The 25143-nt window shown below is 42.0% G+C and overlaps 1 protein-coding gene across 4 annotated transcripts in view; it reads right to left on the bottom strand.

Annotated features, from left to right (window-relative positions):
• Positions 1 to 25143, bottom strand: part of myt1b (myelin transcription factor 1b) — a 170883-nt gene that overhangs the window by 11659 nt on the left and 134081 nt on the right. For all 4 annotated transcript variants that reach the window (XM_052105813.1, XM_052105812.1, XM_052105816.1 and 1 more), the window contains 10 exons: positions 24123 to 25025; positions 18359 to 18493; positions 18031 to 18121; positions 15124 to 15243; positions 12893 to 13107; positions 11680 to 11870; positions 9967 to 10230; positions 2286 to 2440; positions 2113 to 2175; positions 642 to 710 (listed from right to left, as the gene is read on the bottom strand). In XM_052105813.1, coding sequence (XP_051961773.1) covers positions 642 to 710; positions 2113 to 2175; positions 2286 to 2440; positions 9967 to 10230; positions 11680 to 11870; positions 12893 to 13107; positions 15124 to 15243; positions 18031 to 18121; positions 18359 to 18493; positions 24123 to 25025 — 2206 coding nt within the window. The remainder of the gene's footprint in view (positions 1 to 641; positions 711 to 2112; positions 2176 to 2285; positions 2441 to 9966; positions 10231 to 11679; positions 11871 to 12892; positions 13108 to 15123; positions 15244 to 18030; positions 18122 to 18358; positions 18494 to 24122; positions 25026 to 25143) is intronic.

The following is a 25143-nucleotide window of genomic DNA, read 5'->3' as shown; positions in this document are numbered from 1 at the left end:
GGTTCAATAACCCTACCAGAACACAACCAAGCATTATAGCAAGTAAGCAACTTTGACAAACGGTTAATAGATAAACATCCATCTGGAGACATCCTCCTGAACTGCGACTGACTAAACATTTTCACTCCGGAACTATTTTAATTAATTTAGTTCATTTTCATTCTCATTCCTTAAACCGTTTTTAGACCCTGCCTGTAATAAAACTTAGCCAAAACTAAAAGTTGAAGTGTGTAATTTCTGCAACATTAAAGGATGCTTTCAACAAGTTTCCCAAACACTCCCCCTGTTTTCCGTTGGTGGGTCAAATAGAGAGTTCCACCCCAAACTCACGGTTGAGCCAATGCTGCTATGTGTTGGGCTGGTCGGGATGCTCAAAAAACATTTTTGGTGGAATCAGCCTACAAATGGCTTACTTATATTTGTCTTTGCATATTAAGCTGGAATAGGAGAAAGTATTTTAACACTGAAAAAAATTACACACTGCACCTTTAATACTGTACCAAGTACACCAACATTATGTACATTATCATGGGCATGGTGCTGTTTAATTAAGGACATGGAAAAAACATAAAAATAAACCTAAAAGCAGACAAAAAAGAGCAAGAACGGGAAGAGCAAGAGCAGAAGTAGAGCAGACATACTTGAGTTCAGCTGTGTGTGCTGCCATGAGGGACCGAAGACTCTTATCAGCAAGAGGACACCCAGACAAGCTAAAAACATTGAAAAGAGCAAAGGCAGAGAAAAGAGAGGGGGGAAAGATAAAGTGAAAGTACCCAGAATGTCCCAGGTACAAAAGACACCACAGGCAAGTGTTAAGCAAAAAGAGATAAAATCTCTTCGACATGGCAAAAAATATGCAGACACTGAAACACCACACCCAGTTTAAGAATTAATCACACTAAATGTAGTTATATATATATATATATATATATATATATATATATATATATATATATATATTTATATTTTCATTTTTTTAAACAAGACATAAAAAGTTATGTAATTTAACATGTTAAATGTTAAATTACGGGATAAAGGGATAAATTATGGGATAAATTTACTCTCATCATTTTCTTACGCTCATGGTCTCCCAGGTGTGTATGACTTTCTTTCTTCAGCAGAACACATTTGAAGAAAACTAGAACAATATCTTAGTTCAGTAGGTCCTTAAAATGAAGTGGATGTTGATTTGACTTTTGAAGCTCTAAAAATCACAGACAGTCAGCATAAACGTCATCCATACGACTCCAGAGGTTAAATTAATATCTTTTATGTCTTACTATGTCATTTTGATGCGAAAATAAATCTATATTTAAGTCCTGTTTATCTATAAACCATCGCTTCTATTCAGCAGCAGTATACCTATTCACGAGAGCGCTTAGTTCACGCAGACTCTCATGTAACAAATTCATGTTGGCATGTTACGGATGTAATCTCACATTCTTCTCTCTGTTGAGACATCCAGGATAAGCACATAAATGTACCACTGTGAGTAAACAAACCGATACAAATACAGATGTAAACCAAAACCAACAAGGCTTCAGTACAGTGTTCCTCTTACTCAGATGTAAACAGCGGTGCTCTTCCATGTGTGTCGCACGTGGGTCAGTTCTCACATGAACATGCCAATACGATTATGTCAGGCACATACTGTTGTTGACTGGAAGCAATAGTTTATTGTTAAAAAGTACTAAATATTGATCTTTCTGACACCAAAAGCGATTGTATTGTTTTAGAAGATATTCATTAACCGCTAGAGTCATACTGACTGTCTGTTCTTTTTGGAGCTTCAAAGGTCTGATCAACATCCACTAGCATTTTAACCTCTTGAGCTAAGATATTTTCTATTTTTCTTCAAATATGTTTTGCCGAAGAAAGTTATACACACCTGGGATTTTATGTGGGTGAGCAAATTAGATCATTTTCGTTTTTTTTTATTTTTTTATTTTTTATTTTGTTTTTGCTGCAGAGAAAGGAATGTCCACATACTTCTAGCCATGTATTGTACATAATGCCTTGTTTTATTGGCTATTTTTCCTCTGAAACCCTAGCTGCAGAAACAGTGCTATAGGCAAGAGAAGGACTGAGAGTTGACCCCAAAAATCTGTGTACCTGCGATGAGATGCATAGTTTCCAGTGATGTGTCCACTGCCATCACACCCAGGAGTTGGACAGCTGCATCGAGGGACAAAACAGAGATGACTGAGTAAAACTATTCAATTCTGCTAAATTTCAATATGTAAACAGAAATACATGTGAAAAGTTCAGGAGATCATGTGACTTACAGCAGGAGATCTTTCTTGGTGTCCTTGGGCTGAAACCTGACCTTGAAATTTGGGGTTGTGACTTCTCCGGGGTACTTCCTGTCTTCAAGGTCATCCTGCATCATGTCACAATCTTCGGGGTCAGATGAAGCGAATGACTGAGCACTGTGGTTCATCTGTGCAATAATTTACAACAATACTCAATATTACACCAGCAACACATGACATCATGACATATGTATGTCTATCTACTGTAAAGTGTCCAATATGTGTAATTTTTGAATCTAGTGATTCTCAACTTGTGGGTTGCTACTCAAAAATGGTTCACAGATCTGTTCGTATAGGGTGTCGGTAACAGCGTAAACAACCATATTCTTGTGCATAGTTAGGATAGCAAAATACATAGGCTTACCAACTTTTAAAAGGAAGGAGAAAATGCTTTTATTTGGTTAATTTTCCAATCAAACTCAATATATTGGTGCAAATTCATCTGTCACATGATATTATAGCTAATAATCATGCAATGTTTAGCCCAATGCATGTTCCATTTGTTAGGCTGTTGTTTATACATTTACAAAATTTTTCATATTCAGCCTCTGGCATGTTAATAATTTAGTAAATTGTTGGATATACTATGTATACGCAATTCATTTTAATTATAATTAAGATAATAATGTTTGATTTAATGTTTGAATGTTTGTTGATGTGTCGAAGAAGCGACACTAGGGGTCTCTCTTGAGCGCCGAATATGCCTCTGATCTATGAAAAAAGGCCAATAAGAATTAGGCAGACAGTATTTGCATACCCCACCCCCGGAAATACGGGTATAAAAGCGGAGAAATATGTTGAGTTCATTCAGAAATTTTCTTCGGTGCCGATGGTCGTGTTCAGTCAGCTGCGAGTTACACTCCCGCTCCTGTTACTCTGACGCTTGCCTGCTGTTGGATCTATGGCGCACTTCAGTGGCTTTCTCTTCTCTTCACGGCAGTGCAGTTTGCCCCTGGGCGCTTCAACAGCGCAAAACTAAAAGAGTTATTATAAAAGAGTGATTTTCTCTGAAAGAGATATTTTCCTCTAAAAGAGCAATACACAGAAAATCCTTTTCAGGACGCGTCTTTATAAAGATGCCCTTCCACCCCTGTGTAGTTCCTGAATGTTTTAGAGTGCTCTCTGATTCAGACGGCCACAGGCGTTGTCTCGTGTGTCTGGATTGCGATCACACCGAGGCAGCGTTTGTGCATGGTTCATGTTCTCACTGTGAGAGCATGACCATGGCAACGTTGCGGTCGCGGCTCGCTTTCAATAGAAAGCACCCCACTCCAGCTGCTCCCCCGCATTGCTCCTTCTTCCCACGGGATTGAGGACGATGCGGCTGACGATGGAGGCGATCCGGGGATGGCAGCATGTGCAGCTCCACCGGGTACACCCCCGCTCGTTGACTCCCGTCCGTGCTCGAGGCAATAGCGACTCTCCTTACCTATCCTCTAGAGCTCGAGGTGGATGAGCTCGCCGCTGCATCGGAGAGCGTGGTGTCTCACGCTGATGACTCCCCTGGGCTGCCGCCTTCGGGCTAGCACGCCCAGGCTGAGGCTGGCGCGCAGATGTCCGATATGGTTGCCCGGGCCACTGCCAGCGTGGGGCTGGACTGGAACCCTCCGTCCTCCCCACAGCCATCGCGGTTGAATGACTGGTTCCTGGGGGCTCTGCGCCGCTCACAGTTGAACCCCCCCGGTCCCGTTTTTCATGGAAATGCACGATGAGCTGACGTCTGCATGGAGGGCACCCCTCTCCACACGTCACAAAGCCATTCGCTCATCCGCTCTCGCTACCCTTGATCAGCCCACGGGTACATGCCGATTCCCCAGGTGGACAGGGCTGTTGCACTCCACCTTTGTCCCGAAAACCCTACCACCTGGCGGGGTCACCCTGTACTCCACTCCAAGGTCTATAGGACAACGTCTTCATTGACGGCCAAAACCTACAGCGCCACTGGACATGCCGCTTCCGCCCTGCATGCCATGGCCCTCCTGCAAGTCCACCAGCCCAAGGCACTGAAAGATCTGCACGGGGGTAGCCCTGATCCCGACGTGCTGCAGGAACTGCTCAGCGACCGGCCTAGCCCTCAGAGCCACGAAGGTCACAACGCAGGCCACACTCTTGGTCCAGGAATGGCATCTGTGGCTGAACATGGTCGAGATGCATGAGACTGACAAAGTGCGCTTCCTCAACGCCCCTGTCTCCCAGTTTGGCCTCTTCGGCGACACCGTCGAGGACTTTACCTAGCAGATCTCCACGGTGAAGAAACAAACGGAGGCCATTTCGCATATCCTGCCCTGCCGCAAACCTGCCGCCATGGGCCAAAATCAAATCAAATCAAATCAAATCACTTTATTGTCACACTACCATGTACACAAGTGCAACAGTAGGTGAAATTCTTGTGTGCAGTTCCGAGCAACATAGCAGTCATGACAGTGACGAGACATACACCAATTACAATAAACAACATACTTACACAAAACAATTTACATATCAAATGTACACATACTTACACAAAACAATTTACAAATCAGATGTACACATACTTACACAACACAATAATTATATACAATGCAGAATATAGAACAGAATATACAATACAATACAATAAGTGGGAGTATATGAAATATATATGTGTATATATATATATATAGCAGTTGTATTGAGGAGAATATGTTGACAGTCCAGTGTGAGATTATAGCTGAATAAAGTGCAGTGCTAATTATTGATCCTGATAGATCAAGAGTTCAACAGTCTGATTGCTTGGGGAAAAAGCTATCATGTAGTCGGCTGGTGCGGGTCCTGATGCTGCGATACCGCCTGCCTGATGGTAGCAGTGAGAACAGCCCATGACTTGGGTGACTGGAGTCTCTGATGATCCTCCGAGCTTTTTCACACACCGCCTGGTGTATATGTCCTGGAGGGAGGAAGCTCACCTCCGATGATGTTCCTGGCAGTTCGCACCACCCTTTGCAGGGCTTTGCAGTTGTGCTGCGGTGCTATTGCCGTACCAGGCGGTGATGCAGCCAGTCAGGATGCTCTCTACAGTGCTGGTGTAGAACCGTGTGAGGATGTGGTGGTTCATTCCAAACTTCCTCAGCCGTCTCAGGAAGAAGAGGCTGGTGAGCCTTCTTCACAACGGCCTCAGTGTGGACGGACCATGTGAGTTCCTCAGTAATGTGGACACCGAGGAACTTGAAGCTGCTGACTCTCTCCACCGGTGCTCCATTGATGGTGATGGGGCTGTGTTCTCCGTCTTTCTTCCTGAAGTCCACAACAAGCTCCTTGGTTTTACTGACGTTGAGGAGAGGTTGTGCTCCTGACACCAGCGTGTCAGAGTGTGCACCTCCTCTCTGTAGGCTCTTTCATCATTGTCAGTGATCAGACCTACCACCGTCGTATCGTCAGCAAACTTAATGATGGCATTGGAGCTATGTGTTGCCACACAGTCATGTGTGTACAGGGAATACAGGAGTGGGCTGAGAACACAGCCCTGCGGGGCTCCAGTGTTGAGGGTCAGTGATGAGGAGGTGTTGCTGCCCATTCTAACCACCTGACGTCTGCCTGACAGGAAATCCAGGATCCAGCTGCACAGCGAGCTGTTTAAGCCCAGAGCCCGGAGTTTCTCATCAAGCTTGGAGGGCACTATGGTGTTGAATGCTGAGCTGTAGTCTACAAACAGCATTCTCACATATGTGTTCCTTTTTTCCAGGTGGGAGAGAGCAGTGTGTATTGTAGATGCAATGGCATCATCAGTGGAGCGGTTGTTGCGGTAGGCAAACTGCAATGGGTCCAAAGAGGGGGCAGAACAGAGCAGATGTGATCTCTGATTAACCTCTCGAAGCATTTGCTGATGATGGGGGTCAGAGCAACAGGACGCCAGTCATTTAAGCATGTGATTATAGCTTGCTTCGGTACAGGCACAATGGTTGATGTTTTGAAGCATGTGGGGACTACAGACAGGGAGAGGGACAGATTGAAAATGTCCGTAAAAACACCAGCCAGTTGATTCGCGCGCGCTCTGATGGCGAGGCCGGAATGCCGTCTGGACCAGCGGCTTTACGGATGTTCACCCGTCGGAATGATCGGGTTACATCCACAACAGAGGCGGAGAGTGAATCAACCTCTGTAGCGTCAGCAGCGAGTGCTCTCTCCGCGAGGCGGTGTTACTGTCCTCAAAGCGAGCATAAAATTTATTAAGTTAGATCCGGGAGAGATGCAGCGGTGTTCATGGCGGAGACTTTATTCCGCTTGTAGTCCGTGATTGTGTTAATTCCCTGCCACATACTTCTGGAGTCAGTGGTGTTGAACTGACTTTCAAGTTTGTGCCTGTACTGGCGTTTAGCTGCACTGATAGTGTTACGGAGGGCATAACTGGCTTGTTTACGGCTCCTCCGTGTTAGGAGAATTAAAGCGGAGGTCCGCGCGGTGAGTGCAGCGCGAACATCGCCGTTAACCCATGGTTTCTGGTTGGGGTATATCCGTATAGTTTTGGTCGAACAACGTCCTCACGCACTTCCTGATGAAACACGTTACGCTGTCAGCGTAAACCTCGATAGTCGTCATCAGAGGCGGACGGAACATCTCCCAGTCAGCGTGATCAAAACAGTCTTGTAGCGCCAGAGTCTGATTGGTCCGACCAGCACTGGATCGTTCTGAGGGTGGGTGCTTCCTGTTTCAGTTTCTGCCTGTAAGCGGGCAGAAGCAGAACGGAAGAATGGTCGATTGCCAAATGGGGGGCGGGGAGGGATTTGTAGCCTTCCGGAAGGGAGAGTAACAATGATCCAAAACCCGGTCCCTCGTGTGTTGAACTTTATGTGTTGGTGGTATTTTGGGGCGATTGCTTTGAAGTTGGCTTTGTTAAAGTCCCGGCAACAATGAGCGCAGCCTCAGGGTGCTGCGGTTTCCTGCTCACTTATACACCCATACAGTTCCCTGAGTGCCCGGTCTGTGTCGAAACTTGCGGGGGATGTACACAGCTGTGATGATAACCGCTGTGAATTCCCTCGGCAGCCAGAATGGTCGACACAGAAGCATGAGATATTCCAGATCAGGAGAGCAAAAGACTTGATGAAATGTACGTTCCTCTGATCACACCATGATTTGTTGATCATAAAACATACACCACCACCTCTGCTTTTACCAGAGAGGTCTTTCGCTCTGTCCGCTCGGTGCACGGAAAAGCCCGTGATTTCGATGGCGAGTCTGGAATCTCCGTGAGACAGCCAGGTTTCTGTAAGGCACATAGCGCAGCAGTCCCTCGTCTCTCGTTGGAAAGAGATCCGCGCTCTCAGCTTCGCAGAGTTTGTTGTCCAGAGACTGAACATTTGCCAGTAGTATACTGGGTAGCGGGGTCGATTTGCACGACGTCTTACTCTGATGAGAACGCCGGCTCGTTTTCCTCTTTTCCTTCTGCGTTTCCGCGGCCGAGCAGCACAGACAAAGGGCTCCGCCGGCGTGTTTGTAAACAGCGGGTCGGCATTAAGGAATCTGAAGTCCGGTTTTCGATGTGTGATTGTAGAACTAATGTCCAAAAGCGTTTGTCTGTCGTAAACAATAAGGCAGACAACATCCAAGACAAAAAAACAAAGAACTGTAAACAAAACAAACAATAAACCGCAGTGTTGTAACGGAGCTCGCAACGCAGCAGCCATACTCGGCGCCATCTTGAGTCCTTTTTGCACCGTCTGCTCGCCAAGGGCATCCTCCTGCGGCGAAGAAACGCCCTGCTCCGCCTCAACACAGGCCCAGCTCTCAGCCCACATGTCGAGCACCCCGCAGGAAGTCGATGCCCCCTGTCTCACGGACCATCTCGAGGACCCGCAAGGCTCCCAGGCTCACCTGAGACGATCTACCCAGGTACCAAGACGTTAGCTCCGGAGCGGGTAAGCAGAGCGCTCCATCCCCCGGTGGAGGGCGGGGAGGGGAATCTTTTGTTGAATTACCTAGACGGGGCTGCGGTACCCACATTCTCAGTAAAAGAGCTATTTCCTTTGTCTCTGGGTCACCTGGCCCACAAATGCCATTCTCACGGCACTCTGCCACCACACCTCAACAGGCCCGGCACGCTGGACACGGACCCTCCGCCCTCAGCCCCACGACTGTTCCCCGGCCGGCCGAATCTGACGAGTCCAGAGGACGCTGCTACAGGACCTCCTCCTCAGTCTCTAACCTGCCCCCTGCCGGGTGTGCGGAGCAAGGTAAGTGCTTTGAGTCTTTTCTCAGCACCAGAGCCTCGGGACGTGTCCGCACCTCCCGACCCCATACTACCTGCTCCGCCTCGCAGCGAAGCCCCGCCGGGTACGTCAAAAATAATCGTCTCTTTGGTGTCCCTAGTACGGAGTTTGTATGCATGGCTTACACTTCCCAAACCGTCTCACTGGCTGGCCCGGCCATTCAACTTGGTTACGCAATTCAGTTTGCCAGGCCTCCGCCCCCATTCACGGGTGTCCGCTTTTCCGCAGTACACTGCGAACATGCCAAATATCTGTGCATGGAAATCGCTACTCTCTTACTCAAAGACGCGATAGAGCCTGTCCCTCCAACCGAGATGAAGAAGGGTTTCTACAGCCCTTACTTCATCGTACACAAGAAAGGCGGCGGCTTACGAGCGATCTTGGACTTGCGAGTTTTCAACTGGGCCTTGTATAAACTCCCGTACAAAATGCTCACGCAAAAACACATCTTAACTTGCGTCCGGCATCTAGATTTATTCACAGCGGTATATCTGAAGGACGCGTACTTTCACATCTCAATTCTGCCTCGACACCGACCCTTCCTACGGTTCGCGTTCGACGGCCAGTGGACCCGCGTCTCCCTTAGGCAGTTCCAGCTGCCCTCCGTTCGCCGTCCTGTAGCATCTCCCCCCTCCTTGTGGCTGGATCTACCACCACGCCATTTTTTCCACATGTGACCTGAGTGGCCCATGTGACGTATTTCGCCACTTTTACCTCCCCGTCCCTGGGCAGATGTGGTCTCCGTAGGGTCTTTTCCCCCTGAAAGAATAGGAAACTGGGTAAGACCCCCTTCTCACGATGCGTGTAAGGGCCCCAGCCATTTGGCTCTATGTGAGAAAAGAGGTACGTGGAAGGGTACGTGCAGTCTGACACAACTGGTCACCTTTGCATATGAAATACTTGCCCGCTCTTGTGTCAGCAGTACACGAACACGGCTCAGTGCATGGCGTGATTTAAATTGGACCCCTAGTGTCGCTTCTTCGACACAACATCAAAGTGAGCGACAGACGGGGAACGTCTAGGTTACGTATGTAACCTCCATTCCCTGATGGAGGGAACGAGACGTTGTGTCCTCCCGGCCACGTCGCTGAGCCGAGCCACTGTGGTGGCCGGACCATTTCCGGCTCCTCAGAAAACTCCTGAATGAACTCGACGTATTTCTCCGCTTTTATACCCATATGTCCGGGGGCGGGGTATGCAAATACTGTCTGCCTAATTCTTATTGGCCTTTTTTCATAGATCAGAGGCATATTCGGCACTCAAGAGAGACCCCTAGTGTCACTTCTTCGACACAACTTCTCAAAAACAAGTGAGAACAACTGGTTTCAACTACTCTGTATGCATAGTCGTTTATTAGTCCAGTCATTTCTGTGCCCTTCTTTCTGACTTAATTTACAGTAAATGACGAAGGAAATGAGAAATGTTTCTACCTCTTCTAGCTCCTCCTCCCTCTGCCGATTGGGTTTGGTGTAGTCCAGAGGCCCCTCCCACTCCTCTGGTTTGTAGGGATGTAAAGTGTGGGGCGAGATGCTGTTGTTGCCATGGTGAAGAGTTAAGGACGATGATGAAGAGGATGAAGAAAGATCGGGGGAGCGCACATCAGAACTGGTGCAAGACTCGCCCACTTCTCTCTTAATTGGCTTCTTCATGCTTAAGTCCAAGGTGCCATTCTCGTCTACTTCTATTTCCATACTCTACAACAGGAAGAAATAAAATATGGTATAAACAGGATTTAAATCTAGATTTTTTCATTTTCTGAAGAAAATGTGAAAGGTGCTGCCCGTGCAAATCTTGCCACCATGGCAAGATGCTAAGTTGTTGTGTTGCCAGGGCATTTATATTGGTTTGCTGGCATATTTTAGGTGGTGGGTATCTGTATTCTCACTGGCCCAAAGAAATCAGATCAATGTATCAATGATACTTTTGTCTCAATTATGGCTAGGATCTACTTTTTCTACTTTTTATTAATTCATAAATATTTTTGCACTTTTATCATCTGCCTGGCATGAGTTTGATCACTTTGAAAAGTAATAGCACAACTCTCCTCAACTATTTGCTGTGTCATGAGCATAAACGTGCAAGATGAGACACATGCCAAAAGTTCAATAGTTTAATAGCAAGCTGAGCAATAAGATAATAACTTTGACATGTGACAGATGATTCAAATAATGCAATTTAACAATTTAACATTGCACAGAATCAGGTTCAGTAAAAACAACAACAAAGCACACATTTTAATACACATTTATTACAATATGAACAATATAAAATAATATATTTTTCTAACATAATTCAATGTTTATGTGTGCACATTTCTGTAAGTAATGATGCATGGTTTAATATTAAAATTAGTATGTGAGTATGTATGCATGGAGGTGGAGATGTGCACACACAGCAGGCACTGAACCCACAGCAGTCCCAGTCTGATTAGCGTTGAGCCACAGGGCCTTTCTGCCCATTAATCTTCCCCTTTTATCCCCTTCTGCTGATGAAGTAGTCACTCCCTGGGCTGAGGAGAAAGCTTTTTAAAAAATCAAAATATCGAGGACAGAGCATCTCCAATTACAGTATAGATCCTAGAGTTCTCTTATGGAGGGTGCTGATGGATAGTATTATTGGATGAAAAAGGGACAACGAACCAAAAGAAAGAAAAAGTGAGGGCAAATAGAGGATTGACCAAAATATATGCTCTCATTAGCATTAGCTTTGGAAATTCTAAATAAAAGAAAATAGCACACCTGGCCCTGTCCTACCCAGAGAGCTCACTCTTAACTTAATGCAATGACAACATGAAGAGCAGACAGGGATGAAACAAATGGAGGGACAGATGAAAGGGAGGGCAGATGATGCAAAGAGATCACAACAGCAGGCCATCTCAATTCACACTTATGCTACATTACTTCCATCAGACTGCCAGATACAAACACATGCACTCTTCCTGCCATGAACTGATGCCATGTAGTTTTATTTTATTTTATTTGATGGAGATGGTTGATCTTAAACCAGCCTAAGGTTTGACTTCTTTAAGTTGCTGTTTTTTTGTTTTTGATTTTTCAGAAGGTATACCAACATATGTTTAGGTATTGCCAGTATCTGGGTTCTGGCTCATAGTTTTAAGCTTCATTAAGATGGGTCATCTGTACCTTATCTTGTTGTCTGATGCTGAGGTTCTCTGGTCTCTCCCAGCAGCGTGTGGACAGGTTGAGGATTGCAGTGGCAGCCATGTGGGCCGCTTCAGCATCATGGGAATAATCGTAACTGCTGGAGGAACTCTTTCCATATCCGGAGTGCATGCTGGGACTTAGCGGGGAGGCCCTGGGTAATGAAGGTTTGGCTGCGGGAAAATGTAATGTTAAGTTAGTAAATACATAAAAAAAAACAGCATGTTTGTCTTTTTCCAGTAAAAATATCAGAACATTTATTTATGCAAAACAGGACACATTTATTTGAGAAGCAAAATGACAGAAATCACTTCTTGTTTTCAGAGAAATCTAACAGAATTAAGAGAGGTTTATGCTTAAAGCAAGATAAAAAATTGCCAAGGGGGTAAAAAAAACCAAACCTTGAATTAAGTGTGTTTTTCATTCCCCTACTGGCAAGTAGTTTGTTTCTACCAGAAAGACTCGGAATAAATTAGAATTAATCATGAAAATAGTGAGAAATTCGTTTCCTTTGGCGTAAGCCCCGTCCTACGATTCAGCTTTTAGATACTCGCTCAAACCATCAGATCCGGCCAGAAGTCAGAGACGGCAGGGGTGAGGAAATTACCCCTACGGCTGCACAGGATTGGTGGTTATGGGGTGGTGGGGGATAAATACAAACGAGGCATAACGAGCGATGAAAGAGAGCTGTGCAGAGCTTATAAAGCAGATGCTGGATTATGACTGGATGAGATGTCTGAACTGAATGAATGATGTAATGATACAGCAAGTCTTCCTGACAGAACTACCGCTTATGCTTCCATTTCTTGTTTCAAGTATAAACCTCACTACATTTTGTTAGATTTCTCTGAAAACAGGACTTAATATCTTATTTATTGTTTAAAAAAAAAATCTTGTTTTATGGATGTTTAGATATTTTTACTGGAAAACAAGAAAAAAGTACTCAGTAAGAAAGCGTTTTTTTTTTAATCAAATATAATCAATTTATATTCTCTGGATTCTCCATGGAAACGCTGATCCTTATAATGAAGCATACTCAACCAAACTCAATTACCACTACATCTGCCTGTAAAGCAACGGATCTTGAACCTGAACGTTTAGCAGTACTTTTCACACAACAGACTGTTTACTCAGTTATCTGTGCTCAAAGAGTGCATTATACATAACGTTCATAGACGTGACTAATCCCGCTCACATTTGAAGGCTTTAGGTGAAGTTTCGCTGGTGTGCATCTTTGGGGCGAGCATGCGCTTCCCGAACACTTGCACATCGAAGCTTGCATAATCAAAGGAAACCTTGGAGTACTTTTCCAGCTCCTTGGCCAGATTAGCACGTGGCGTGGCTGGGATGAGACTGGGCCTGTAGCTGCCGGGCGGAGGAATCTCCAACTGCTTCACAAAACACATAGGCCTGTAAGAGAGAAAGAGAGAGAGATAGGGAGAGAGGGATAGGGAGAGAGAGAGAGAGAGAGAGAGAGAGAGAGAGAGAGAGAGATCTGTCAATTTGTTTAGCTATAAACTAATCAATATTCCTGGAGTAAAGAAAAAAAGGAGCATAAAAGAATAAGTGTAAGTGAGCATAACTGATCAAGAGTGAACGAGTGGGCTGGAATTAGACAGCAGAAGAGAAGTGAATTGAAAGACTGACAATGAGACTGAGATACCAGATAAATAGCCGTAAAAGAGTAAATGCAGGAGTGAGTGGGAGAGAGACAGAAAGAGGGGTTTTATAGCAGGATGACTACAGGAGCAGAGAAACAGGATTAGATGGTGTCTTATCAGTTACCAAGCACACCATATAGCATAGAATTGAAGCCTTAAAGGGATAGTTCACCCCAAAATGAAGATTATGTTATTATTTTCTCACTCTCACGTTGTTCTAGACACATATGATTTTCTTTCTTCTTTGGAACACAAAAAGAAGAATGTCTTCATCATGCTGCTTTTTTCCATACAATGAAAGTAAATGGTGACCAGGGGCTATCAAGTACCCAAAATTATGAAAAGCACCATAAAAGTAGAATAACAATAGTCCATATGACTTGTGTAATATATTCCAAGTTATATTCCAAGTCTTTGTGTGGGGAACAGAAAAACATTTTCCTTGCTAACCACTGAAAATCTTCCCCTGTGATGTACATCTTAAATCTCATTCATGCGATTTTTAATATGTGCATATTCAAATTCGGTGCACAGGGATCAGTTACGAGACTCAAGAGAACCGATGTTTGGCAACACGTTAAACATGGTGTGATACATCCTGAAGCACTATTTTTGAAAGGTGACAGAGATTTGAGTTATTGGAAAGAGAAAGTTTATCTGTGAATTATGACTTAAAGTTGGGTCTGTTCCTCACAGAAACCTATTGTATGGCTTCAGAAGACCTAGAATATACTGCCTAAATTTTATGGATGTCTTTTATTGTGCTTTTTCTCATTTTTGGAGATTGACAGCTCCTATTCACCATTCACTTTTATTGCATGGAAAAAATCAGTGGCAACATTCTGCTAAAGTACTTATTTGTTGTTCCACAGGAGATATAAAATCATACAGTTTTGGGTGAGTAAATAATAAGAATGTTTGGGTGAACTGTTACTTTAAATCCTTTTCCTTGAGAACTGCAAACCTTGGCAGCCATTTGCCTGTTGAAATCTGAAAAGACATAAAATGCTTGCATGTACAGTAGGTGGGGATGTCATTGTGGACAATGTCACCGTGTTCTGCATTTAACATCATTAACAGATTTCAATCGTAAACTATGCTAGGTTAGAAGGATAAAACCCACACACCTACACGCATTACCGTCTCCGTCTGTCTGACAACAGCATGTAAAGGATATTAGCCTCTGTTTCCTGTCTCTTCATTAGTCAGTGCATCCCATTAGCAGGGTGGCATGCAAAGCCGTCAAAGGTCTCTCTGGTGACTTCTCATTGTCGGCATCTTCCCTTAATGGACTTCCTCTGTGCACTGATGCTCATTTAAATCAGAATAACACTAATAAGATAGGACTGCTTATTATTTTCATAATCCACATTGCTTTGTCTGACCACGGACATGCTTCCTGAAGGAAAGTAATTATTTTTCCAATACTTCATGCCCTGTAAGTCCCATAATTAGCTTATCAGTGGCATAATTAGACTAGCAGGTTTGAGGCCCAAGCCCAGAATAAAATGGCTGGCTGTGCCATATTAGAAGTGCAATGGAAAGGGAGGGCTGATGTTCTGCAATGCCTGATCAATCATGCTGTGGTAAGTGAGTTCCGTCCAGTGGTGACTGACAGCTGTGCTAACCAACAACAACTGGTGCATTTGATGGACACATATTGCTGACATAGTGGCTAAGGACGGGAGGAGACAGAACACAGTGTAGGTTTGCTGTTACTGATGTTTTCAGTTTTTGGGGTTGTTTTGATTGGTTTTGGGTTTACCTGAGTACACGGTCAGAGTTAGGGCTGCCTTTGAGATGTTCGCCCATGGGCTGAGCTAGGTGTTGCTTGTCATGACTTTTGGATAGCTTTTCAGCAGCAGCGATGGGACATCCTGACAAACTGATAAGGGAGGAGAAGTCAAAGAGTGAGTGAGGGAAATACTTTGGAAAACTGAGTTCCCTTATGATTCAGTACACTTGACATTGCGGCAGGAAGCTGACACTATTGGGAATGTCCTTCTATACAACCTAGTTGAAACCTTTCTACAATAATGACAATTATAAAATTGGCTATGGTGTTTAAGCCTCGCCTTTTAGGCGTGAAGCTGTCTGGTATAAAAGTGGGTGTTCAAACACCATTTCTCAGAATTTTCTTCCTTCAAGACAGTGATTCATCTCTCATCTAGAAGCCTTCTACGACTTCACCGTCGACATACACGAGTCAGTGGAAGGGATCTTCATGGCAACAAAAAGACTCTCCGCTCCCCTGCAGTATTCCGGCGAACATTTACTCCGCCTCACCACTTGATGCTTCGCTGGTGAACGTGCCGCTTCAGTATCCTGATACCCGGCAGCGCCTCAGCAGGAGTTTTGTATATATATATATATATATATATATATATTAGGGCTGTAGATCGATAAAAAGTTTTAATCGAATTAATTACATTGTGTCCTGATGAATTAATCATGATTAATCAAATTTAATCGCATATACAAATATTTGCTGAGAAAACCCCTCTTATAACAACAATTCTATATATAATGATGAAATAATTATACATAGCTAACCAATCTTTGGTGTCCGTCTCAGTTCAAACTGGAAAAACATTACCACTGAAGTCATTTCAGAAAATGGGTTTTATGGTGGCAGCATCCACCGTCATACCGTTAGGTCTGTTACACATGAGACCTCTCGCCTGGAGCCTCGGGCACATGTGCATCGCGGTGACTCGCCGCTGTCTTGCTGCTCAAGCACCATGGAAATTCCGGCCTTCTACCAACAGCGTGTTATGCTGGGTCAAATTTTTAGAAGGAAAGTGCTAAACACAGATGCATCCAACACAACTTTTGACACCTGGACAGGACGGTGCAAGACAGACTTGGCATATCAACCAATTAGAGCTACTGGCTGTCTTTCTAGCTTTGAGAGCTTTCCATTCTGATATTGTGAATCACCATATTTGTTCAGACAACACAATAGTAGTGGCGTGTATAAGTCACCAGAATGCGCTGACCCATGTATGGGCGGTGAAGTGTAATTATGCGTTTTCCCCAGTGTGCCTCCATCATTCTGTCATCAGCAAAGTCTGAGTGGAATTGGAAACAGTTCAATTAATTGCGCCAAAATGGCCCAGTCAGTCCTGGTTTCTGGAGATGGTAGAAATACTGGACAGGCCTCCATGGGAAGTACCGCTGAAGAGCGACATACTCTCTCAAATACAAGGCACAATATGGCATCTCCAGCTAGAGCTGTGGAGCCTACACATATGGCCTTTGAACAGAGCCCAGCGCATGAGCCAGAATTAACTCAGTTATAAACACCATTTTAAAGGCTAGAGCACCATCCACAAGACACCATTATGCATCAAAATTTAATGTGTTCACTAATTGGTGCTTTTCAAACAGCAAAAACCCAGTGAACTGCCCCATACCTGAAATTCATACATTTCTTTAAGAGCGATTGGACGCAGGGCTCACTCCGTCAATGCTCAAAGTTTATGTGCTGACTGTATCTGTATATCACGCACCTGAAGCTGGCACCTCATCATATACTTATACTCTTTTTAAGTACGGGCTTCCTGACTTTTTATACAACTGCCTGCATTCAGACCATTGTAGTCCCCAAAAGACACAGGCACTATAATTACAAATAAAGTTCCTTTCCAACTGGGTTTGTGAAGGGGCTAATTCATAATATATGACTATATTTAATATATCCATTCTGAGTTTTCCCCTCCTGGCCCACCATGAGGGTTATTCACTTGCGTCATATTCATGTCAGTCGCCATCCCTAGATGCGCTCTTGTCCCTCGGTCAGAAAATGTTTGAGCGCCTGCTTTTATACCAGACAGCTACATACCTAAAAGGGCAAGGCTTAAACACCATAGCCAATTTTAGAATTGCCATTATTGTAGAATGGTTTCAACTAGGTTGTGTAGAAGGACACTCCCATAGCGTCAGCTTCCTGAAGCAATGTCTCGTTCCCTTCATCTCAGGAAATTGAGGTTACATAGGCCTACTGTACGTAACTGAGAAGTTTTCAAATGTCTCAACAAACAGTAAAAGCGAGAGAAAAAAAAAACATTTATTTTTAGGGGTACTTATTTCATGTGTAAAAACACCAAAAGTTTAGGTATATGGTAAATCTATAGTAATAAGAATTAGCTTAAAGTTGAACCAAGTAATGTTTTCCACAATACCTTTGACACTCATGTATAAAATGATGTGAACTCAGATGGGACAAAGTCATATCAGGGTCCTAAAATAAGTGCTTTTTAATCTACATATGTGCAATAATTTTTTTCATACATTTCATGGGTGCTGCCATGCTGAAATAAAATTACCAGATAACAATAATTCACTTTATCCTGATGCCCCCCTATTACTGGACATTTACTGTTTCATTAATTAATCATGTGTGACAAATATGCCTGTGAATAGGGCATCTCTACAATGGCATACTAACACAACATGTTTGGTTTAGCATGATGCTTCATTAGGTTTCAGATTCACTTTCATATAATTTAATATTCATATTAAACACATTCATTTCTGAAACACAAGCAAAAAAAAATACTTAGTGCACATTTTGTTTTAAAAACAGAAATCAATGGGAGATATAACCTATCCTATCCTATCCTGTCCTGTCCTATGTGTAAGTGTCTGTGTGTAAAAGGAGACTCTGTACCTGCGGTGTGTGTTACGGTTGCTGTTGACATGACCCTGACCAGTGCAGCCTGGCGTTGGGCACTTCAGGACATTCTCATGCATGGCCAAGACTGAAAATCAACCAATCACAGTGCAGAAAGGAAAGAGATTCAGTCAATGAAATGACCCGGGACTTAAAAAGATATTTCTAGAAGCATTGTTTTTTAAATGAAAAATGTGACAGGTTAACAAAAAGACATCCTATCCTAAGAACATGTTAAAGTGATGTTTTGTATTTTTATGTGGATTTTATGACACTCAAACAATGTGGCAGATTCTGCAGTTGCTGTGGTTTGATGTTGACTCACTCTCTGGTGGGATCCGATCTTTGTGAGGGCAGCCTGACAAACTGCGGTGGTGGGGATAGAGTCCGGTCACGTGACCTGTTCCATCGCACCCAGGGGTTGGGCATTTGATCTCTCTTTTCTCTGATCTAGAACTCTCTGTAAGCAGCAGAACACCTGTCAGTTATAATTTATATAAAGACGTCATCACTTTGTTGGGACAGAAATGTCCTGGGCACATTACCACACACATTACACACAAACACAGGTTTCATGCTCCCTTGAAATTGTTACATTTGCATGTGAACCAGTTAGAGGGCACATTTACGGTGATGATTATGGTCATTATTGTGCGGGCAGGTGCAAGGTTCCATACAGGATCATTATCTCTGGTGAGTGTTATGAGGGTGCACTGGGGTTTATTGGGCTATGTCCTGAAAAATGGAGCTCATTAAACAGACTTTACGATTGGCAAAGCACATCTCCATATTACACGAGAGCGAGAGAGCGAGTGAGTGAGAGAGATTGTGTGGGGCTGTATTATCATTGTTAATAACCAGGTACTAAAAACAAAATGTGTTTTATTTCTGTTCGTTCTGAGCAGAAACAGTATTTTTTCGTTCCGGAGCAGAAGTTCAGCAGCCTCCTTTCCAATTGGTAACCGGTTAGAACAAAATGAAAAAACTGTTTTTAAAGTTTAAAATGTCAGTATTCTAAAATGACAGTGTGTGTGTGTGTGTGTGTGTGTGTATGGCTGTGTCTCGTTTGGAAGGCTGCATGCTAGGCAGGATACGTCCTTTGACGACTGCAGTATACTGAATGTCCTCCTTTAAACAAGTCTCGTTTAAACAAGACGGTCTTTGTAGGACAAACGAAAACGTAACGTAACATGGTTGCTATGACAGCACGCCACTCTTTAACAAGCGCGAGCACTTTGAGTGAGAAGGGAACAAAGTCATCCTGGAAGGGAATGCATGAGGTACATTACAGGAGAGTTATAATGATGTAAAGATTTTACAGGTGTATTCTTAGTCTAATACTATATTTCAATTATATATTAATATAATTATACATATTATATACTCTTCACCCATCTACTGAGGTACTACAACTTGGGAATTCATTCATTGCATTATTTACAGGCAAATTGGCATAATTTTTTAGACATTCCCATTGAAGCAAAGAATTGTTGGTTGTGAGTGCCCATGAAGGATGCATGCATCCTCCGAATTCCCATGAAAGAAGGTCGCATTCAAAGTGTCCCACTCACTTTTCTGAAATGAGACAGCCTCGATGATGTATGCGGCTGACCTCCAGAGACACATCCTTCCAAACGAGACAGCCAATGTGTCAGTGTGAAGCAGTGTGTTATTGTGTGCGACTGAAAAGTGCAACAATAAATGCCTATGTGTACTGTTCAACCCAGACCCAGCTTCCTCCTTCCTGGGTTTCGGCACCAATGTAACAGACCTCTGCCTTCCCTACTAAGGAGGAAGTTGGAACTGGGTTGATCAGTACACATAGACATTTATTGTTGCACTTTTCAGTCACACAATAACACACTGTTTCACACTGACACGTGTGTGTGTGTTTGTGTGTGTGTGTGTGTCTCTCTCTCCTCTCTGGCATCCCTGGCTCCTCCTTATCTCTCCTCCTGCTGATTGGGGAAACTCTGTGCCAGGCGTGCACCCTCATGGCCTGGCCACGCCCCCCAACTCGTCACAGCACATTATAGAGTTGCGCATATAAAGTAACATCTTTTCAATAAAAGTATTTTTAATATTGAATATAGGGTAAATGCCTGATGAAGTTCATGTGGCCTAAACGTTGCAATAAATGTTTAGTGGTATTCTTTGCATGCTAAGGTAGTGTGAAGGAATTTTTTTTTTTTACTTTACTATAGTATATGCCCTATGCACATACCAACTTTTTTTCAGGTGTACGAGGTTATTTGCTAATTGTTAATTAAATATTATATAAATATTTTAAATATACATCTGGCCATCTAAAATCAAATAATAGCCAATATCTCTCTCTCCTGCATACACACACACACACACACACACACACACACTAAAAATGTAATATTATGCGGGCAAAATTATTTTATTTTAATTATATAATCATTGATTTAATATTTTATTTTAATAATTTATTTCAATAACAGATCTGCTTATCAGTAAAAACCTGGCAGCATCAAATCATTGCATTCATTATATCTAACAATAATTCAGTGAAGACTCAGAAACAAAAGAGAAACATACTTTTAATCTCTAATCTTTATCCTTGTATCTGGATTAACTGTGCATGTATATTAAATACACTGAAATTATTATTTTGAGGTGAAATAAATATAGCAGAAATTATTTAGTACTTTTTACTTGAAGAAGTTAATTCAAGCTTGAACTTGAACACAAATTCTACATCTGTACTCCGTTCAATCATGTAAAAAGTTAAATCTTCAACTTATAAGTAAATATTACTTAATATTGTTTGTTACATTTACAAAGATGGGTGCTAATGTTCCCCAACATGCATGAATAAGTAATGAGGTAGCATGATCTCACTGTTACCCTGTCTTATAACACTGTCATTATTTTTGTTGTCATATTTAGCAACTTGTTGTTTTGTTATGTATGGAGTTTGTTTTCTCCACCCCCACCCATTAGAAAATTATGTATTAATTTTTATACCAAAAAAGTTCAAATGAAAACATAAATACATCACAAATATGTATAAACTCAATCTAGCAAATAATTAATAAAAACAATATTGAGAAGAAATATACAAGTGCATGTTGTGGCTTAAGTAAGCATCATAAATGGGTATCACCATATATAAAAATAAACTTATTGTAAAGTGCACGTAAGCCAAACCAAGTGGTTTAAGATATAAAAAAAAAGAAAGAAAGAAAGAAAAAAAGCAAAGGTGCACCGCCATAAAGATCTATTTACATTGTACAGAATGTTTAACACCAGGGGCATTTGTACAGTAGTCTTTCATCATTACTGGGGAGTCTGGGGCCCATCAAGTACACCATCTATTGTACCATGATGTTGTAGGGGGGTCTGGGAACATGCTCCCTTTTGTGTATTATAATTATTTATTTTTATTATTTTATTTTTTTTTATTTTCAAAAATGGCACCAACGCACAACACGTTATCGGAACGGACAGGGCGCATTTTGTTCGACACAGATTGGACACATGCTGAAGCCTGAAATTGGCTCAGTAGCACCCTAGAAGTAATGCTGCCCTAGGCGCTTGCCTATGTCAGCTAATGGCTTGACCGGCACTGACAGTCATTGTGTGTTGTGCCTCAGGGGTTGAGGTCTGTTTGTGCAGCTCACACACCTGCTAAGAAACGTTTCCTACGTTGTCTTAAGATAATGTTCACTTAGCCTCATTTGGCTATTTAAAAAATATGTCTTAAAAGTGTATAGCGTTGAATGATAATTTTATATACGTTTGAATGCTATTAAGAGCCACATTAGATTTTAAAGTGAAATGTACTCAATGAACAAAGATTTTTTTAAAGGTGCTATATGTAAAGTTTTTACTGTACTAAATCATAAAATGACCATAATATGTCATTAGAAAATTAGAAAACATGCTAAGTTGAAATACTGGCTTCTCCGACAACAATGCTACAGCCAGAATATTCTACTTTGAAGTTTCCATTCCATGCTGGAATAAAACATGTTTGCAAAAACTTGAAAAAAAGAAAAAATAAGTAAATCTTACATGCTGTTTTTGGTTTCGTTTTTTTCTGAGACATTTTATATATTTGTTTATACGGTCTTCAGTATGTCACAGAAGGCTTCTTCCACAATATGCAATTAGGCAAAGAAATGTGTGATACAGTAGTTTCCTTCAGAATCAGAGCACATGACAGGAAGTCGTGTAATTCCAAAAATGTATTGTGATAAACTATATAAACTTTGGTTTCATAAAAAATTCATAAAAAACTACTGAACTAAAATATCCAGTTATTAGCTGGTTACCAGCCTTTAAAATAACTTTTTTACTCTGGAACAATTGAAAGGGACTTTGTTCCTGTTTTCGGTTACTTTCTGCCAAAAAATTAAAAAAGAGAAAATCTTCGTTTTCGGTTTTTGTTTTAATTCCATGAACCGTCTATTATCCCTGTTAATAACACAAAATAAAATAAATAAAATAGAAGCTAAATGAAAATATTTACATTAACTGAAATAAAATAAAAAAAACTGGCATAACTGCACAAAACTGACTAAAGTTAGTTTTCATTTTACTGTATATTTACTATACTAAGTATATTATAAAACTTGAAACCTTTACCTTCTGCCTTGATTAAACATGTAAAATTCCACTAGATAGCAATAACTAGATGGTTCTGAATAAAGTAAATGGCTCTGAAATAAAATGTAACAATGTTAAACACATTTGAACTATATCAGCTTAATGCATTGAAAAACACTATATCTAAAAGTAAAACAAAAACTAAACACTTAAAATATACAACTAAACTGAAACCAGAAAACATTGAAAAAGCAAAAACTAACAGTCATAGGGTGAAAGCTAACATAAACTAAACTAAACTAAACTGAACTAAACTAAATGAAAATTTAAAAATAAAAATGAAATAAAACTATATTTAAATTTTTTTTAACTATATTAACTCTGTGTGGGGTCCGAGATAAACAAACGAAGATACAAGGGCAAAAGAAAAATGGAAAACATGAAAAAAGTGGTGAGGACAGAGAGAATAGTGAGAAAGAGACAGAGAAAGAGAGAGCAAGTGAGAGACGTAGAGAGTGAAAGAGCTTGCATGTGCGCTCCAGTGGCTCTCTAATTAAATGTTGAAATGTTAACGAGACATGCACCTCCTAATTAAAACTGGTCGGAGCGTGCGGAGGGCAGTTATAAAGGCGGTGTGGAGGCTGAATCCAGTGGCACACTTACCGGGCACGGTGTCAACCGAAAGCAGAACAACACCACAAACAAAACCAATAAACAAATAAACACGTGCCAAACCAATCTAATTACACACATTCTCTTTCCTCTTCATCTCTCTCACTCTCTCTCTTTCTAAGTGCTTCAGTAATTATAGACTATGGCTTGAGTTTATCTAAGGAAACCAATTCATTTGACCCATTTATACTCTCCAGATTGCTTCCCCCATTATTAATCTTGCAATTCTTTGCCCGAGCAAGAGCTTGCCATTTTAATCTTCATTCTGATTAATCATGTGTGGGTGTTTATTTATGATAATTTGTTGATATTTGAGCACTTGTGTGGGGTGTGTCGAAAAATGCATATGTGCGATTGTTTAACACACTGGGTGCACTTATGAAATCATTTATTCATAAGTCATAAATCATTATGAGTGTTATATATGCATATACTGTACATTAGGCCCCATTCTTTAAAAAAAAGCAGAACGAAGTTCTACTTAAATGGTTTGTCTATCTGAATACCATGTAACGACTTAATACCAGCATTCTCATGTAAATTGTCGCAACAACTGAATTTTATTGAATGTGACAATTTATGTAAGAATGGCTCTGTGTAAAGACAATGTAAAGACTTCGTAAAACCACTTTTCATTAAATTGTCTCATTAATGAGGCAAATTATACAAGAATGGTTTTATGTAAAAACCTTTAAAGACTTGGTAAAATCATTCAGACATAAATTTAATTGCATTGAATCAAATGCAACAACTTTACACAGAAATGTGTTCAGTAAAGTCAAAAGATTGTATATAATGTTGAATGCAACAATTAATGGGTAAATTGAAAAATATCTGACCTTTTCCAAAGCAGCTTTTGCGGAGATGTTCCAAGTGTTTGTTGGGCCGGTCGTCCAGAGCAAAGAAACGGTGGTGCTCGGGAATGCATGCGAGCTCACAATGAGCTTTGACCTGTTGGGCTTTCAAGGCAATGGCCTGCTCCAGCAACCCCAAGTTCCCCCGCATTATATCATACATCTCTGACTCGTCCGCCACTGTCGATCGCTGTGACAAACTGTCGTCGTCCCCATCGTCATCGATTCCATCCACTTCGGCATCCCTCTCCGACTCCTCCGACTGCACTTTGAAGACCATAGGAGAAGCCATGCTGGTGTTACTGGAGCTGTAGTTTTCTGGCAATTTAGATTTGTGGGAAACATGGTCTTCCCTTACAAGGGATCCCTGAGTGGCATTGATAACCGTAGTTGGGGATTCTCCTTCCCCTTCTGCTTCAGATGTAACGTCATTGTATTCCTCCTTGAGTATCTCTTCCTTTTGCATCTCAGACCCCAGTCCTTCATCATCATCATCATCATCCTCGTCTTGTTGTGTGTGCATGTCTTCAGTAAAATACTGGCGGTCTGTCTCTTTTGAGTCCTCAATGTGAATGTCCTCTTCCTTTTCTTCCATCTCAACTGAATTCCTCATCACTCCATGCTCCTTGGACGCCAGAATGTCTACTTGGTTCTCGGTTTCTTCTCTTTTATTTTCTTCTTTCTCTTCTTCTGCTTCTGATTCCGGAAAAGGGATACCATTTTCTGTTTCCACGGTGGTGGGCTGTTGTTGCAGTTGGGGTGATGTACCACAGTTGTTGTTGAAGTGTAGCATTGAGTTGGCCAATATGTGCTGATAGTTGGAGAGATCTTCAGAGGTTGAGAGTTCAGGCTTCTCTGAGCTAGAGGCCTCAATAATGATGCACTCCTCTGTGTTGGAGAGAAGGAAAGATTGTTGTAACGTTATTTCCTTTATTTGACAACCCTTAAAATATTAAATATACACTCGGCTTGTCAATTGAAGCAACATGGGACACTAACAGATACA

This window comes from Xyrauchen texanus, chromosome 35 (assembly GCF_025860055.1).
Source record: "Xyrauchen texanus isolate HMW12.3.18 chromosome 35, RBS_HiC_50CHRs, whole genome shotgun sequence".
In the NCBI taxonomy this organism is placed as follows: Eukaryota; Metazoa; Chordata; class Actinopteri; order Cypriniformes; family Catostomidae; genus Xyrauchen; species Xyrauchen texanus.
This window is presented reverse-complemented; position numbering and strand designations above follow the sequence as displayed.